This window comes from Rhinatrema bivittatum, chromosome 4 (assembly GCF_901001135.1).
Source record: "Rhinatrema bivittatum chromosome 4, aRhiBiv1.1, whole genome shotgun sequence".
NCBI classification, from domain to species: Eukaryota; Metazoa; Chordata; class Amphibia; order Gymnophiona; family Rhinatrematidae; genus Rhinatrema; species Rhinatrema bivittatum.
Window position 1 is genome coordinate 171,203,458 of NC_042618.1, and position 18,810 is coordinate 171,222,267.

The following is an 18,810-nucleotide window of genomic DNA, read 5'->3' on the forward strand; positions in this document are numbered from 1 at the left end:
GCATTCCAGGCATCCACCACCCTCTCCGTGAAGAAATACTTCCCGACATTGGTTCTGAGTCTTCCTCCCTGGAGTTTCAAATCATGAACCCTAGTTCTGAGTCGTCCCCCGAGGGAAAAGGTTTGTTGTTGACCATGGATCATTAAAACCTTTCAAATATCTGAAAGTCTCAGCTCTCCTTTCTTTTCCCTCCCCTCCCCCGCTTCCTTTCGTACTCTCCGGCATGTCTGAAACTAGTCAGAGAAAGCTCTTTTACACTCTACGTGCGATTAAACTCTGGAAATAGCTGCCGGGTGGACGTGGTTAGCACAGTTAGCGTAGCTGGGTTTCGAGGGGGATCGGATGAGTTCTCGGAGAAGTCCATCACCTGCTGTTAATCGGGTCAACTGGGAAAATAGCCACTGCTGTCGCTAGCATCGGCAGCATGGGATAGACAGTTTTTGGGTGCTTGCGGCCTGCGGCCTGGATCGGACACTACTGAAGGCAGGATGCTGGGCTCGACGGACCCTCAATCTGACTCTGTACAGCAATTTATTATGTCCTTACGTTAAAAGATCGCTTTTATGCCGCCCGCTCCAGAGGAGGGGACGGACTGACGCTATTCACGGAGTGGATAGAGATTGGCAGGGGCTGCGGGGGATCGTCGCGGGCCGAGGAGAAAATCTGGGGGATGGAAAGGGATGAGCCGAGGATGAGGGCGCATGTGTACGTACGCCGGAGAGAATGGATTAGCGCCGGGTTTACGTGCTTGCGCCGGACCAGGCTATGGAGCAGGACCCGGGAACGGGCAGGGTACGTGCGAGGTAAGGACGAGACTCTGGCACAGGCAGCGCGCCTTACCATGTGTGCCCAAACGCTCTCACGTCCGCTCGTTGACCCGCGGGCAACAGCCGCTCCGTCTGCCTCCTTCCTGCTGCCCTCGCCCCTAGGTGCTTCCTGGACCCTAAGGGAGGCAGTGCTATGGAGAAAGCTTCCAACAAAGGAGGACCACAGCCTCCAAACCAAGAAATCATATACAGATCTCGCAGTGCTTAGCTACTGTGGAGGCCTGGGAAATGCTCTTTGTCTTTACTTGATGTGAATACTCATTGCTCCCCCTGATGCATCCTTGGTGCGAAACATGGTCGTGTCGGGATGTTTGTTTCTTTTCAGAATAAGAGTATATTGTTCAAACAAATGTCCTTTCCTGTTGGCCTTTAAACAAATAAAGCAATAGATATATGTATTGAACAGTTGATATCATAGTGCCACACATTATTTTGGGATTCATAGAAAGGTAAATGACAGTTCTGGCAATTTAAGTCCTTCCTTTCTCTACATAAAGAAGACAGCAGCAGCAATACAATTTCCTTCCCCCAACACACAACTGCCCAGGCAGCAGCAGTACAAGCTTACCTCTCACGCACACTGCCTCGCCACAAAATAGATATAAAAGCAAGCAACACTACAGCAATATTCTTTGTAGAACTAGGCCTTGTGTATACAATGTGTCACTTAGAAAATGGAGATCCTATATGTCCATATGCTGAAATCTGCTGACTTTATAAGCAAACCATTCACTTTACCCTCTTATCTGCATTCATGAGTGGAGAGTTCAGAGTTTAAGACTCTTAGCACAGTGTTAGGGTCTCTATACACTGCTGTAATGCGGTTGACAGCTGTGCTACCCTCGCACTTGGGACCTATTAAAATGTGCAGTTTATGTTCACAGGTTAGATCCTACTCCCTAACAACCAGCAATTATTAATGATGGGGAACTCAGCTTGATGATAATGCAAGCTGCAACAATCAATTTAAGTAAAACACAGCTAATATGACCAGAAAGTGCTAGAGGAAGCACATATGCCTTCTATAGGTTTCAGTAGTATACCACTCCACAAAAGTTTTATAATTTTCCTTTAAGGTAGAAAAACAAATAAAAAGATCTCTTACCAAGGCCTGCATATGTCCTTCGTTTACTAAGATTGGCTGATTTCACTAGGAACATGCAGGACTGATGCGTCATCCAGGAGCAGAAAACAAGTAACACAATTCCCAGAACAATACCACACTAGAAGAGAAAAAAAAGTTATAAGAATATAAAAACATGTCATGCTGGGTCAGACAAATGGTCAATCAATCCCAGCAGCCTGTTTACAACTGTGGCCAGTCCAGGTCACTTGGAAGTGCCCGGTAGATCCTAAAAGTTCATTTAACGTTGCTCACTCTATCAGAAGTATGTAGAAACGTGTGGAGAACCATGCCTGTACAAAAGGTGCAATCTCTCATTTCTTCAAGGATCTTACTTATTTTTTCCATTTATATATTGCCCTACATTAAAGACCCAAGGCGATATACAACAAATAATATTTGCAGGCTCCAATACACATTTTCAGCCCCTCTTAAAGTAGGCATTTATCTGTGCTGGAAGATTTTTCATCCTGACAGTATATGAACTACTATAAAGTATCTCTTAACATCTGATCCCGAAAAGTCTACTGAAAAGCAGCTTCTCTTGTTTCCAGCTAAACATCTTTTCATTGAGGATTAGCAGCTGTTATGTAGGAGTCTTTGGTTGGTGAACCCAAATTCCAGTTACTTTTCCATCCTTTGCTTCTCAAGTCTAATATAATATAATCAGGGTCTTACCTAATTTTCTTTCCTTGAGTCTTGACAGACTAGTCTAGACAGGTGAGATTTGGCCCTCCTACCAGCAGATGGAGGCAGAGTGCAAGCTTTTTGTCTTGATGTCCCTCCTTATATAGGCTGATAAAGCAATGAAGAAATCAGACGTCTCTTGCCCAAACTAGTCCTCAAAATTTAATCTGATTCTTCCCATTCTCTGTTCCTTCTTTTCTCTCTTTTATTATGCAAAATTTAAACAAAAACAAATGATTTAGTTCATAGAAGCATAAACCAAGGTGTCCCTCCAAATTGAGCATAACCTCTGCTCTTCCTTCCCCAAGCTGCATTCTTCACCTAGTAGACAAGTGCTTTTTTTGTGTAAATGCAGAGATGAGAACATCATCTCTGCTCTTCCTTCCACAGGTGTATTTTTCACCAGGTACGTCAGTTCTTCTTCTGCTACGTATAGACACGCGTGCCCGCTCCCCATATTTTCCAGGCTGGGTTCTGGACTGATCTGTCAAGACTCAAGGAAAGAAAATTAGCAGGTAAGAACCTAATTGTACCTTCCTCTTAGTCCTGCCAAACCAGTCCAGATAAGTGTGATGTACCCAAGCTATACTTACCCTGGGTGCAAGATACCCAGAACAGTTTCCAAGACTCCCATAGCGAATTTCATCTCCTTCCTCTCTTGAAGATTCCATCTATAATGCTTTATGAATGTGTACACAGAGGCCCATGTGGTTGTTTTGTAGATGTCAACCAGAACTACTGTTCTATATTCTGCCCAGGTTGCCACTTGTACTTTCGTGAAATGTGCTCTCAGGCCCTCTTATGTAGGCTGTCGCTATTGCCTCTTTAATCCATCTTGCAATAGAAGCTTTGGTAGCTGCTTGTCCTTTTCTTCACCTCTGCAAATAATAAACAGCCTGCCTGATTTTCAGAACCTACTGATCGTTTTCAAATATCTTAGGAGTGTCCTGTGGATGTCCAGGAATCATAGCTCCTTTCTTTCCTCTACACATTCTGTATTCCTGAACCCTGGCAATAAAACTGAGATGAAATTCTGAGACTACCTTTGGCAAGAATCAGGGTACTGATCCGATTGTTACCTTCTCCCTTGAGGAAAGGTATGGGTCCCTGCATGAGAGGGCCTGTAACAAATTATTCTTGCTGAGCAAATTGCCACCAACAGGACTGTCTTCAGTGTTTAGCAAAATCATATTAAGGTGTTAAAAAGGGGCCCTTGCTAGAGTCTTCTGGACCACATTTGAGTCCCACGGTGGTACTAGCAGCTTCAGTGATGGTCATAGATGTTTTGCCCCTCTCAGGAAGCAGAATACATCTGCATGTCATGCTAAGGAGGACCCATTCACTTGTTCTCTGAGCAAGCGATGGCTGACACTTGGACCCTCAGTGAATTTACTACCAGGCCCTTATCCATCCTGCCAAAGAAACTGCAGAATCGTAGCTACTTCTGCTTTATGGGATAATACTTTTCTCCATTTGCATTAGTTTGCAAAAATTCTCCAGACTCTGATGCATGTTAGTGAAGTGGACTTCTTTCCTGCTCTCAGTAGGGTTATCATTCATTATTTGGGCAGAATATCTCCTCTTTCTGAGCTTGTGCCTTTCAATAACCAGGTTGCAAGAGAGAATTGCGCCGAATCCTCCATGACAACCAATCTTTATTTCACGAGACTTGACACCATCTTAAATCTGAGAGGCTCTCTTACTTTCAGAAAATGTTTGTTTTAATAAATATCATAACATCAACAAGAAAACACAACTGTAAACTCAGAGACCTTATCAGAGAACAAGAACAATCCTGAGCCAAAGTAAGTAATAAATATACATAGAACAGACAACCAAATCAAAGAATGGTGACATAAGCCTGTTCAGAGTGCCAAATTCTAGACACCACAAAGGCAGGATGAGTCTTTTCAGCTACTGCCATTCATACTTATGGGTAAGACATATAGTGTTTCAACCAAAACACAACATTAAAAGTAAAGAACAAACTTTCCAACAACTTAAAATGCTTTGCCAGGCAAGAGGCAACTTCTTGGTAGAGAAGAAAAAGACCTGTTGGAACAAGGAAGCCTTCAGAATACAACAGCGTGCAATAAGTACATAAGAGTAGTATCTTATCCCACATGTTGTGCCAAAAAGGCCGGACACTAGGGTAATAGCATAGAAGATGATCCAATGTGCCAACCTCCAACAGACAGAACCAACACATTTGAGAAAGAGGGATCAAATTTGTGCAACCTGACCAGGGTCCATAATACCGGGTGAACAAGAAAGAAATTTGACTGTGTCAAAGAAGCTGACAAAGAACAGCCTATTACTTCCTCCTAGAAGTATTCCCACTGTGCTGCAGACAAGGTAAGATGTGTTCTACACCCCTACATCTCAGGGGAAGGGTGACACAAATCTTGTAGAATCCAGAGGCAACATGCCCAACAGTAGCAACTTGTAGGCAAATATCAAGAACAGAGTCTGTATCCTTAAGATGAACACATTTGATGCTCCTGGAAAGAACACAACGCCACAGTTGGAGCAATTGAAAGGAACAGGACAAAGGGGGGGTCATAATGTAAGCGGAGGATCTGGAAGGATTTGAAGGAATCTGCATCCAAAATATGGTTATTAGACCAGATACCCCAGAATACCACTTGGACCCAACCAATACACTTCTGGTCAATTTTGAATTTAGGATTGCGCCAAAATAGAAAGCATGATGAATGTTTCCATTTACATTCCATGTACTTCTCAAATAATGGCAAAGGCAGAGTCAATGAGGTTTCAAGAATGAGCAATGCGGGAAGGTGAGCACCTGGATCTCAATCCAGCTATTTATAACTCTGCCAGAATATAAAAGCATTGTGATATTGGAAACAAAAAACAGAAAAATTAATTCCTCTCGATTTTGGAAGCTTCAGTTTCCATGATGCTTTGCAAGGGAGGGTCTTCACCTTCCACAGAAATCCACTTAAAAGTCTGTCCAGACAGACATAAGACAGGAGGAAATAGCACAGCAACATGCTAAAAATATAAAGTACTACAGGTATAATGGTCATTTTAAGAGATTCATATCTACCCCACTGGGACAAGAACAAGGGGGACCAAATCTCAGATTCCAGATAAAATAAATGTAGTGTTAGTTGACAACTATGAGTCCAAATCCATACAGAAGAGTATGCCTAAATATTTGAATCCATTAGGATTCCATTGAAAGGAAAACGTAGAAAACAGCTTTACAGCATTAACATTCAAAATGTATGAGCTCTTATAACCAGAAAAAGCCCTTAACAAGAAATTAGTAACATATCTTTGGGAACAGTCTATTCCAGAAAAGACAAAATAATAAAATATCATTGCTCTCACACTTTCAGCCTGACTAGGTCCACATACCACAAACGTCTCAGCCAGTGTGATACGACCACATTGCCCAGGATGGTCTGCTATCCTCCTCAACACTTTCACTACCACTGGCCATAGAAGAAAAATATAGAGCAATATGTTTGTGAGACACCTTTGGCAGAGTGCATCTATCCTCTTGGTAGCCTATTCTCTCCGATTGAAAAATTGTCTTGCTTTAGTGTTTCTTTCATGTGGCCATCTGATTCCACTGAGGTCTCCCCCATGTTTCCACTGTTTGGTTGAAGGCCTCTTCTGCCAGCTCCCAATCCCCTAGATCCAATTTTTTGTAGCTGAGATCTCCTGAAGATGCTTCTCTCCCCAGCTCATCATAGCTGCAAGCTTAATCTCCCTTTACCTGTTCACACGTATCACTGCTACGGCACTATCTGAAAATATTTTGACTGCCTCTCCTAGTTTCAGCAGGAAGCTTATAAGAGCCAGTCCAATAGTTCTGTTCTCCGGGCAATTCGAATGTGATCCCTCTAGTTAGACACTGGCCCTCGTGCCACCTGCCCCTCGCAGTGCAGTCGTCCCCCCCCCCCCCCGCCCCACCTGCTTGCATTTGCTGTTAATGTGATCCATTGTGGGGGCTCTAGGCTGGATCCTAAGGCCAAGTTGGCCTTGGATAGTTACCACTCCAGGCTCTTCCTAATCCGTTCTTTCAAAGGGAGCTTCTCAAAATCTTGGCTTCGCGGGGACTACCTAGATACTTCTGAAATGGTCTCATATGGGCCTTTGCCCATGGCACCATCTCAATTGCCGCTGCCTCTGAACCCAGAACCTGCAAGTACGTCCATGCTTGGAGGGTTAGAGTGCTCAGCAATGCCCTTACTTGATGCTGTAGTTTGCCTATCCTTTCTTCTCTTAGAGAAAACCTTCCCTTCCTTGTATTGAATTGTGCTCCAAGGTATACCAATGCCTGGGAAGGGTGCAAGTGGCTCTTGGTCCTGCTCACTACCCAATCCAGTTTCTCCAGTACTTGGATTATTCTCTCTGTTGCATGGCAACCTTCCTGGAAGGAGTTGGTTCTTAGTCAATCGGCCAAGCACAAATGTACTCTGATCCACTCTTTGCGCAGGAAGGTTGCTACCACCACCATTACTTTTGAAAATGTCCTTGAAGCTGTAGCCAGCCAGAAAGGCAACATCTTGAAGAGTGCTTTCCTGGAACTGCAAAGCAATCTATAGAAGACACAAATTCTTCTCTTCTTACTGCTGTCCTTACTATCCCTAGAGTCTTCATGCAAAAGTGTGGTACCTCGAGGCCTGATTCACTTTCTTCTAATCTAGTACCAAACGAAATGTTCCTTCCTTCTTTGGAACTACAAAATTCATAGAGGAAAAGGAACCTACTCATTCTTCCCACGGGAGTGGCACTATTGCCTGTAAATGGAGTAGACTACTGTTTCCTGGACTGCTGCCTTGTTTGCTTTGTAAGGCAATGGCGGAAAGGCCTTATTTACTGGAAATTTCAGCTCTGGGGGATATCTTCTTTGTATGGATGTCACGAATCATTGGTCGTAGAACCTTTGTAGTCTCATTACAGTGCCTTACTGTTGAGTAGCATCCTATTGCTACCCTCTCTTGGAATGCCCCTAGTCCCCCAAACGGTTGGACCTGTCCTAATGGCCTGGCAGTCCTTGTGCTCTGGCTCCTGGCCAGTTTGTACTACCTGTTCTTCGGCCATTGTCACAATGCTCCTATACAAGTGGATCTTCTGGCCCTACCCTCTGCCAGCCTCTGGTGGCTTTGATTCCATAAGGTCATTCACCACCTTTTCTAATTATTCGCCAAATAGCAACCTCCCTTTAAACGGAAGTTTACTTAACCTGGCTTTGTAAACTGAGTCCATTGCCCAGTTTCTTAGCCACAGTAGATGCCTGGCCATAGCCTCTGTCACCGCCTGCGTGGCGGAGACTGTTATAAGATCATATAAAGCAACTGCACCAAATGCTGCCGCTGATTCCATCTGCACTGTCTCTGCATAACTCACGATCTTTCTCTGTCAGCTCTTAACGAGGTCTGCTGCACCCAGTGAACTAATGCCCTCGGCTACATAACGCCTGCAGATCACTGTTTGTAATACCAGGCTAGACAACGCAAAGGAGTCTTCAATAAGAGACCCCCACATTCCTGTCTTGGTGTCTTTCAGGGCCACTCCCCCTTCTACTGGAATCAGTTTTCCTTGCTCCTGCAGATACTGCTGCATCAACTTTTGGCAGGATTAGTAACCTTTTTCTTGTTGCTCCAACAAATACAGCTTTTCCATCATCATTCTGCTTCTTAATCTTGATTCCAGTACCTCTTACTCTGCTCCAATCATGTCTTATATTGCTGAGTGGATTGGGAAGGCTGTAGCTGGCTACTCGATTCCTGTCAGGATGGGGTCTCATTTAGATTTTAATTCCTTTGGCTGGTCTTCCAACAGAACCCGTGAGACTCTGGCTACAAGAGCCCCTACTTACTCTGATCTGAACAGTCAAACAGCAGCAGCATCCAGGAGGATCCCGTGGTCCCCTTTCCTCTTTTTTCTTCATGCGACTCCCCCTAGGAGGAATCTCTTTGATTCTCTGAAAATGCTCTTTTTTCAGCAGGGAGCCTTCCAGCTCTGAATGCATCCTACGCTTCTTTCCTAATAGGTCCTCTTCCCTGGAGGAATCTCTACTTATGCTCCATTCCAGCACAAGCCTGCCCTTCATTTGACAATAGAACTTATGCATAACCAATACAAATTCAGTAATTTCATCTTCCCGCTCTGCAGGGACTCTGGCCTCTGCAGCCCTCTCCAGGCCATGGCCCCTGATTCTGATGCTGTTTAGAAGTGCCTAGAGTGCCTCTCTGCCATGTTTCCCTGCTCAAACACTGCAGGAAATGTGGCTTCAGGAAATACATGCTGCTCCAAGGGGCCAGTCCTACCTCCCTCCTCAGCGCAGTCACAATTTTTGCAAAAAGAGCCCACAACACATGAAACACATCGGGCTCCATATTTAATACACTTTCGCCACACCTTTACAAGCAATTAGATTAAAGCCTTGATTCCCTGCCTTTTGCATTTGCTAGTAGCTCCGCCACTTGACTGTTTTTTCCACCCCCCCCCAGGATACAGTAATCCTTTTACTCCAGTAGGAAATGCAGGCAGCCAAATGCCTGATTGTCCTGGGGAAAGGAAGAACAGTCCTTGTAAAGCTATCTTCCTGAGGAGGGTCCCCTGGCCTGGCCCTGGCCATTCCTGGGGAAAATCGACCTTAGTGAAGGCTGTTGCCCTAAGAGTCTCAACTTCCTCCTCCTTCCTGCTTACCCAGCTGACTCTTACCATCTGCTGGAGGCAGAGAATTAGACTTCTTCCTTCCTGTATACATCAGGACAAAAGCTTGCACTTTGCCTCCATCTGGTGGTAGGGGGAACAAATCCCATTTAGCTGGACTTTTTAAGATACAGAGCACAGGGTTAGGAGAGAATGAAAGTATTCAGTGATAACTGGGGGGGGAAAAAAATGCTTCATGAAAGTTTTTTTAATTTGTGGGTTCTTCATTTTTCTACTTCAGACAGTGCACAGTGTTACCATGTGTTACTACAAACACCAGCTGATGTTCAAAACATTGACAGCTTCATCGGTTTAAACTGAACAGTTGCTTTAAACTGACAGCAGAACAGATGCTTAAGCAAAAGTGAACTAACTACAGAGTGCCAGAGGGGGAACGTCTCTGCCCAAACCAAGGTGCAATTCTCCCTTTCTGAGTGGTTCTTGACTTCCCTCAAGACCCATACATTCACATTCCATATGATGCTATCAAAGTAACATAATAAATGACAGCAGATAAAGATCAGATTGGCCCATCTAGTCTACCTGGCTGAGATTCTTCCACTTTGCATTCCCTCTCCAATGAATTCCAACCCATGCAGGTTGCCTGCATATATGTAATAAACCAGCACCAGGTATTTAGGAGATCTATGAGACACTCATGCATGATGCTGAGATTTCTTTTGTGAACGAAAATACCACACACCTGCATAGTGAGGGAGGTTAAAACTAGAGTCAGCCAAGTGTAAGCACCTTTTTAAAAGCATCACTTTATTCTTAAAAAGAAAAGCTATAAATCATCACAAGAGATTATTTTTAACTTCTTATAGCCTAATCCACAAAAATGATGCTCTTTAAGGAACCAAGTAAAAAACAAAAGGTGTGCATGAATTTAATCAGATTTTGCATATGCCAATACTGACTATAATTAAGGGGGGGTGTTATTTTATTATTATTTTTTAATAAACTCCTTTTCATTGCCTCTGGGAACCTTTGCTGGCCTGTGCAGTATCTGCTCTGAGATTCATCCTTAGCACTGGCAGGCATCAGTGGCAACTCACTCTCTATGGGCCCAAGTATACCACTGCATCCAGGCATATCTGGCCAGGTTGGACAAATAATCTGAATCCAAATCCCTCGTACCACCATATTACAACCTAAACCACAGGGCAAACCCTAATTTCATCATTTTTAATATAAATCTGAAAGACATACAGATTTAATATATCACAATACATGAAATATATTTAGAGTGGCAGTGCATTAGAGTTCAGAAGAATAAGATTAATATTGTAGCAACAGGTACTTGGGGGGGGGGGGGGGGGGGGGGAGGGAGAGGCAAGGGTAAGCGAGTTAATCTGCATGGTGGTTACAACTCTAACAGAAGTGACATAACTGCATCAGGCTTTCGAGAAGGCTTTAGGAATAACCATAGTAAGAAATTGCCATGCTGGGTCAGACCAAGGGTCCATAAAGCCCAGCATCCTGTTTCCAACAGAGGCCAAACCAGGCCACAAGAACCTGGCAATTACCCAAACACTAAAAAGTTAAAAAAAAAAAAAACCACAAAAAAAAACTTCATTAAAGCAGGGAAGCCAGATGTTTTGGTACCTGTGTGGAATATTATAAAACTTGTTAATAAGATATGGAAGGGAACCCAAGTGTTTGATTTAGTATTTGGTCTTGAAATAATCAAAGAGAAAAATCTCCTACCAGCAGAGATAATGGAGACCAACATGTTAACAGATTTTAGGCATGCTTGGGACCGATATAGAGGGCAGTGGTAGGAAAGGGTTTTAAAGTTCAGGTAAGAGACATGTGGGATGTGGAGCTAGTGTTGCATTGAGTATGAAAATGTATGTGTAATTCTACCCAAAATGGAAGAAATGCAATTGGGTCAATTTGGTCTCTCTCTGCCATCATTTATCATCAGGCCAATGCAATACGCACATCCACAACCCCTTATGCTGAAAGGGTTAGATTAGCGCTTTTAAAACGCACAACCAACCCCCCCCCCCCCCCCCCCCCGAAGCTAATAGCACTTATCACATGTAAATTCATGTTGATAAGGCTATTAGCTATTCTCCCGAATGAAAAACAATGTGCGCCTAACACGCACATTTTTACCCACAGAAATTAAACACTTGCCTGAAGCAGGTGTTATTTTTGAGCAACCCACAAAGTGTACTTCCTCCGACTTAATATCGTGGCAATATTAAATCAGAGTAACAAAAAGGAGAACGATAAAAAAAAAAATTTTTTTTAACTGGTTGTGCACAGGTTAGAAAAACACATTCGTAAAATTAAGCATCTGTTTTCCTAATCCACTGACAGGCACCTTTGCTAGGCGCCCACTGCCGAGGCTGCACTGGGGCGCATGATCTCAGTCTAGCACCTCCTTTTTACTGCAGCAACCAATTTAAATATTAAATCAGGTGTCCCGAGAGGTCGATCAGCATGCATTGGGAGAACGGGCACTCAATCATGAGTGCCCATTTTTCCCGCTCCAATTGGATTGGTCTGAATGTTAGCTACAAAATAACTGAAACCCACTAGTTTCATGTCCTATGCCTGTTTAAATGGTTTTACCTTCATTCTTTTATATAGGTCACCAGTACAGAAATAGCAATTAAGTAAAAGACGACTTCATCCTTCAGAGCCAGTTCCTGATCCAGTTGTATCTTTCCATTGTGATTATTACTGATGTGCCACAACTGTAAATAACCACACTTACCATTTCACCAGCTTTTGACCATGTCCCTACAAAACCACTACAAACTTTGCACTATTAATCCATAACAGAACTGCAAATATTTTTGCATGCAGTCTCTCACTAATAATTCTTGTATGGTGCTAGACACTGACCCAACAATTTAAAAAAAAGAAGGTTCAAAAGCAGACTCACCTGCTTGAAGCAGAAAGGCATAGTCAGCACACTGACACCCACAATGCTGTTGACAATGTTCATGATTAACCCCCAGTTGGAAGCTGCCATCTTTACAAACTCTATAAACTTACAGAGTTAAACAAAAAACGGGAGAAAAAAAACCCACAAAAGAGAGGGAATATATGTACAGCAAAACAAAAACAAAAAAAAAAAAAAAACTAAACAAAACAGATGTTTCTTCAATTACAAAAACAACGCCCCCACTGCGAAACAAAACGTTTCCTTTAAACAAAATTAGGCATAAAAATAAACCGGCCGGAAGAGTAAAGGCAACGTGCGCAGAACTGGAGATGCCAGGTCACCTTAATGCCGAGGTTTCCCCCGGCCCTGCAGGAGCGCTCCCCTCCCCCGGTGCCCGGCGGACTCTCGCCGGTCTAGTCCCGGGCAGGGAGGGGAAATGCGTGCGGCAGCGGCAGAGCTGACGTGGCGCTGCTCTCCCCTGGACGGGAAAGCCCGCGCGGTGTCCCCGGCCTCCCCGCCCAGCGCTAGCTGACGCGGAACCAGACAGGACGGAGGCGGAACCGTCGGCTGTTCGGCATCGCTGTCAGCGCCTACATCCACGTCGCCGCCCGACCCAGGCTGAAACTTCTCCCCACGTGACAGCTCCTCCAGCGGAATAATTGTAGTTTATGGGGAGAGCCGGGAAATACTGCTGAACTCGCTTCCGGGCTCCTTCTGCCCCTGTTGCCAGGAAGCAACGTGACCAATGAGAGGGGGAACAAGACTAGCAGGGAGACTAGAGCGCCCCCGACAGGCCTGGCTGCTTCGCACAGCGGCCACCGGCGACCCGGAGGACACAGAATCGACTTCAGTGGTGTTTATCTTTCTCTTCAAACTGCGAGAGAACGAAGGCAGCAGGGATTCCACAAAGGTCTTCACTTATTTTAAGGTAAATCGCTCCTGTATTTTTTTTTTTGTATAGCGCTGTGTACGTCGAGAAGCGCTATAGACGTGATAAGTAGTATTCGTAGAGGTAATCTATCTACCTGCACTGCATTTTACCATCGGGTCAACCAAACAGACGGATCCAGTCCTGGTTTTGCCATAGTGCATGCATGGATTGGTAGTTCTACATTTTTACCATTCAGTTCCTTAAGAAAGTCACAGAAATAAAGGTCGATAAACAAAAAAAAATGGATAAAAAAAATAAGGTGATATGTTTTTATTGGACTAGCCTAGTCTCTTTCAGATTCCAACAAAGAATGAACAGGTCAAGGTGAGGTTAATGCACGAGTGAATCATCAATTACATTACAGTGGTGGTGTGAAGTGGATGGGGCAGGAGGGAGTTGTGGGCGCATGAAATAAGACCCACGACGAAATTGGCCCAAATTTTCTACGCATATTTTTTTAGCGCATGAGGAAAAAGCAGGTTCCTCTGCTGGATGTAATAAGGGGATGGTGCTGCAAATTAGATACAAGCAAAAAAAAAAAAAAAAACCCACGCACAAGACCAAATAACGTGCTAAAACCCGCATAAAAGCCCCGATGCAGAAAGTTGCCGGAAAAACCTACGCTAAAATAGGCACAATGGAAAAAATCTTATTCAAAAATAAATTGTTTCAGCTCCTACCCGCTCTTTTACTACATTGCTGGCGTTAGTGTGGTTTTGTTACTATGCAACCTTTTTCTTGCCGGACGCCCAGGGCAGCTTAGCATGGATCAGCTCCGCCAAGAGAGAGCAGGAGCCTGGACGGATGAACCAGCGATCTCTGGGGGCTGCAGACAAGCGCCAACACCACCCAGAGCCACAGCGCCTTCACTTAACTCCTGTAAAAAAAAAAACCCGCTTAAAAAAACCCCACACTAACTGATCTCCCTGCTAGCCGGGCTCCCTGCATAACCCATGAATAGATACAGTAATTACTTTCTTTACATGCTATTTGCATCCACTCACCCAAAAGCTGCTGCAAGTTATTGCGCAGGTATGTGCGTGCTTTTTTTCCTCGCTAAACACACTATATTGTATATGCGCATAAGATTAGCATGGAAAATCACCTGTAATTACCCACGCAAAAAAACCCGCAGAAGGTTTTGTGCAGCTTATTACCTTGGCCCCTCTATGGGTTAACAACGTGAGAGAGAGGCAGCTGAACTAGGCTGCAAAAAAATGCAAGGGAGAGGTACAGTATTGAGGGTGAAATTCTTCTAAGCACAAATGAAGAATTGGATCTGGTGGTGATTGTATCTCATGATCTTAAGGTGGCCAAACAGGTGAATAAAGTGATGGCAAAAACCAGAAAAATGCTTGATTGCATAGGAAGAGGAATCATCATCAGAAAAAGTAAGGTAATATTGCCCCTGTGTAGGTCCCTGGTGAGACTTCATTTGGAATACTGTGTACAATTCTGGAAACCACACCTTCAAAAGGATATAAACAGGATAGTGTTGGGCCAGAGGGTGGTCTTTGTTCTAAAGTATATGGGGGATAGACTCAAAGATCTACACATGTATATCCTAGAGCAGTGGTTCTCAACCTTTTTTCTATTAGGACACACCTGGCAGATAAAGCTTACAGATGTGACACACTGAACATTTGACCATCACAGGGCTAAATGTAAACAATATACTCTGCATCCACAGGAACCTGCTCCTGCCCTGTCGTCCCCAAACAATGGATGCAGAGCAGAACTAGGATATTTCAAATACAACTCATTATATAAAAAAGATATTCTTATTCTGGTGCTATCTCACGCGCACTGTAAAATACAAAACCTGAAAAAAAATCACTCAGCACATGTGTAGCAAACCTTCCATACTATTGCAAAACTAATTCCAAGAACTCTAAACAGCAATAGCCCTTCCTATGAAAAGGCAGCAATGCAGCACCAATGCAACAACGGGTGATATAAATCCCTACCTACTAGTAAAATACCTCACCTCAGTCACACATACAGATCGGACATTCACCAAATACAGAATAAAAGACCACAAATTACAAATGTGGAGACAAAAACTGGAATGGAAACCTCAAAAAGTCATTCTGCATGCAGTACAAAACTGGAGAGCTAGAAACAGAAATACATATCCTCCTACACTAAGCAAAATACAAAGATAGAAGAAATGCACATTCCTCAGACTGACATGGCACTTGCATCCCATCACTCCTTTTCCATGCCTCCATCATCTTTCACTTTTCCCAATTACTCCCTTTCAATCATCCGCTCACACTCTCATCCCAGCCCAGCATTCCCGACTCCCCCACCCCCCACCCCCCACATCCTCTTCCCTGTGCTCCCTCTCTCTCCTGCTTGACTCTCCCTACCCCTTCATCCCATCTCCCATCTACCCCCTTCATCCCATCTCCCATGCCCAGCTACCCCAATCCCCTCTTTCCCATCCCTTCCTCCTCAGCAGTCACCACACTCCCTCTCTGTTCCACCTTCTTCCCAGCATCTCCAACCTCCTTTTCCCCACCCTCCACAGGGTGAAGAGATCATCAGCAGCATCCCTCCCAAACTCAACAGGGGAAGATAAAGTTTGAGTCTCATCAGGCCCAGAACAGCAGGAGCTGGCAGAGTCTCCCTCTGATCTGGGGGAAGGAGAAAACAGCCTCCCACTGGGCCAGAAAGTGAGAGTAGCCTCCTATCAGGCCCAGTGTAAGAGAAGTCAACCAACTCCCACCTGGACTGATAAGGAGGCAGCTGGCCCTGCGACACCTCCCAGGACCTTGTGACACACCAGTGTGTCCCGACACACCTGTTGAGAACCACTGCTCTAGAGGAAAGGCAAGACAAGAGAGATATGATAGAGACATTTAAATATCTCAAAAGTTTACATGCACAGAAGATGAGCCTCTTTCAACAGAAAGGAGGCTCTAGAACTTTTGGTCATGAGATGAAGGTGAAAGGGGGTAGACTTAGGAGTAATCTTAGGAAATATTTCTTTAGAGAGAGAGTAGTAGATGCATGGAATGGCCTCCCCATGAAGGTGGTAGAGACAAAGATGGTATCTAAATTCAGGAAAGAATGGGATAAATACAGGGGATCTCTGAGGGAGTGATGGGAATTGTAAGGCCTAGATAAATTGGAAGGATTGGCAGACTAGATGGGCCGTATGGTCTTTTTCTGCTATCATTTTTCTCTGTTTCTATGAATTATGTCAGGAAATAAGTTAAAAAGCTCAAGCCTCTATTAACTCCTTTTGGGGGCAATTTTTACTTATGAGGGCTTTACTTTGAAAATCTGACTGAGGATGAGAGGGATTACAGGGTCCAATGTACTCACATAAATTTCCTATTCATCCCCCAGATCAATCCAGACGCATGGGTTTTTCTCCCCTACCAGCAGATGAGGACAAAGAAGAAAAGCTTTACTGAGACTGTGTTACTTAAGCCAGTGTGCCACCTGCAGTCCCTCAGTATTTCTCTGACTCCAGCAGATGGTAGAGGTGCAAAACCTATAGCCTGGAGTTTAAAAAAAAAAAGGAATTTGCTCCTAGGGGAGTTAGATCTGTGAAGAACCATCCCCTTGGTAGAGTAGGGCAAGCAGAGGGTCGGTCACCCTAATTTAGTTACTGTCCGGTGACTGTGGGGAGATGGAAAATCATTGGTCTGACTCCTCGGGATGGACATTTGGGGGAAATGAAATAGGAAATGAGATGAAATTTCCTATTTCATATCGGGTTATTTTCATAACAGAATGATTTAAATTCAGATGAAATTTTGTTGGCATCTTGTTTCCTTTTGAAAATCGATTAAAAAAAAAAAAAGCCAGCAGTCAGGGCCTCTCCTAGGGAGTAGGCCGCAGCCCAACGAAAAGGCCACAGCTTACACCCGAGTGCAATGCCGGGGTCTCAGCCTGGGCCTTGGCCTGATACCAGGGCCTCGGCCGAGATCCCAGCAAAAGCCAGGCCCCCAAAATTTTTTCACTTACCTGATCTGACGTCCCAGCTCTTTCCGAAGGCTGGGTCTCAATGCCTGGACCTCGGCCCACAGTTAGCCACAGGCCTAGAGCCCAGGCCTCAGAGGCCCTCTTCACAGGTCTTTCTTCTTCTTGAAATGATGCTGTTCACTTTTCTGACGTATTCTCCAAACAGCAGACTGAGACCCTGCCTCGGCATCATGTCTATAACCCTGACACAGACCTTCTGGCCAAGAAAGTGCCCCCATGGGTAAGCATTTACTCTCTATAAGTTCCCGAGACTGAGGCTATGAGTCAATATATCAAAGAAAATTGTCAAGAGGCTTTAATCCAGCCATCTTCTTCGCCAGCTGGAGCAGGCTTGTTCATGGGCAAGACGGATGGTTCTCTCAGGCCCTGTATTGACTACAGGGGCCTCAATGCCATCACAAAAAAGAACCGTTACCCACTACCTCCCATCTCTGAGCTTTTCGACCGCCTATAAGGGGCAAAAGGTTTTACCGAGTTAGATCTGCGGGTAGTATACAACCTTATATACATCCGAGAAAGAGACGAATAGAAAACTGTATTCAACACCTGAGATGAGCATTATGAATATTTAGTTATGCTATTTGGCCTCTGCAATGCCATCAAGGTATTCCAAAACATGATGAATGAAATATTCCAGGATCTTATGTTTTCCCCCGTAGTATGTATCTCGATGATATCCTCATTATTCTCAATCTCTGAGTCAGTACCAGAAGCATATTAAACAGGTGCAGGAAACTTCCTTTCCTGGCTACATTATCTCCCAAACTGGTTTCCACAAGGATCATGCAAAGCAAAAAACTATCCTAGATTGGCCTCAGCCGGTCGAACTTCAGGCCCTACAGTGTTTTCTAGGATTTGCTAGCTACTACTGCCAGTTCATACTGGGATGTTCAACTCTCACAGTGCCACTTGCCGCCTTAACCAGGAAAGGAGCGGATACCCAATGTTGGTCCACAGAAGCCACTAGCCCACAAACAAGCCTTCTCTCAAGGACTCTGCCTATGGCACTTTAATCCTGATCGTCCCTTTGACCTAGAGGTAGATGCCTCTACCCTTCGGATAGGGGCTGTCCTCAGTCAGTACAATGACCAAAGGGCCCTCCATCCATTTTCCTTTTTCTCTAGAAAACTTTCTCCGGCAGAGAAGAATTACACGATTGGGGATCATAAACTCCTAGCGGTAAAATTGGCACTGGAAGAATGGAGACACCTTGTAGAAGGGGCCAAACAACGGATCACGAAATACACTGACCACAGAAACTTGGAGTACTTACAACACCCATTTGTGCCCAATCTTGGGGGCTGTTACAGCCATTGCCAGCCCCCAAGGAACCCTGGACCCATTTGTCCACTGCTTTTATCATGGACCTTCCTCTCTTTCACTGCTACACCACGATATGGGTCGAAGTGGAAAGATTCTCCAAGATGGCACACTTCTTTCCTCTCCCAGGCTTGCCCTCTGCTCCCGAGTTAGCCTGCCTCTTCATCCAGCACATCTTCCAACTGCATGGTCTACCTTCTCACATCGTGTCTGATCGAGGTGTCTAGTTTACAGCCCGATGTTGAAAGGACCTTTGTAAAAAAAAAATTGGCAATATGCTGGATCTCACTACAGCCTACCATTTGCAAGGGAATGGCCAGAC

The 18,810-nt window shown here is 44.5% G+C and overlaps 1 protein-coding gene and 1 long non-coding RNA gene across 2 annotated transcripts in view; one reads left to right on the forward strand and one right to left on the reverse strand.

Annotated features, from left to right (window-relative positions):
* The window catches only part of SLC38A10 (solute carrier family 38 member 10), a 219,202-nt gene extending 206,281 nt beyond the window's left edge, over positions 1-12,921 (reverse strand). Inside the window, 2 exon segments of the mRNA XM_029599221.1 lie at positions 1,933-2,050; positions 12,236-12,921. Of these exon segments, the coding sequence (XP_029455081.1) occupies positions 1,933-2,050; positions 12,236-12,325 (208 nt within the window). The 5' untranslated portion in view covers positions 12,326-12,921.
* A 48-nt stretch (positions 12,922-12,969) lies between these two features.
* LOC115090304 overlaps positions 12,970-18,810 on the forward strand; it is a 45,565-nt gene continuing 39,724 nt past the window's right edge. The window contains exon 1 of the long non-coding RNA XR_003856365.1: positions 12,970-13,166. This is a non-coding gene — a long non-coding RNA (uncharacterized LOC115090304). The remainder of the gene's footprint in view (positions 13,167-18,810) is intronic.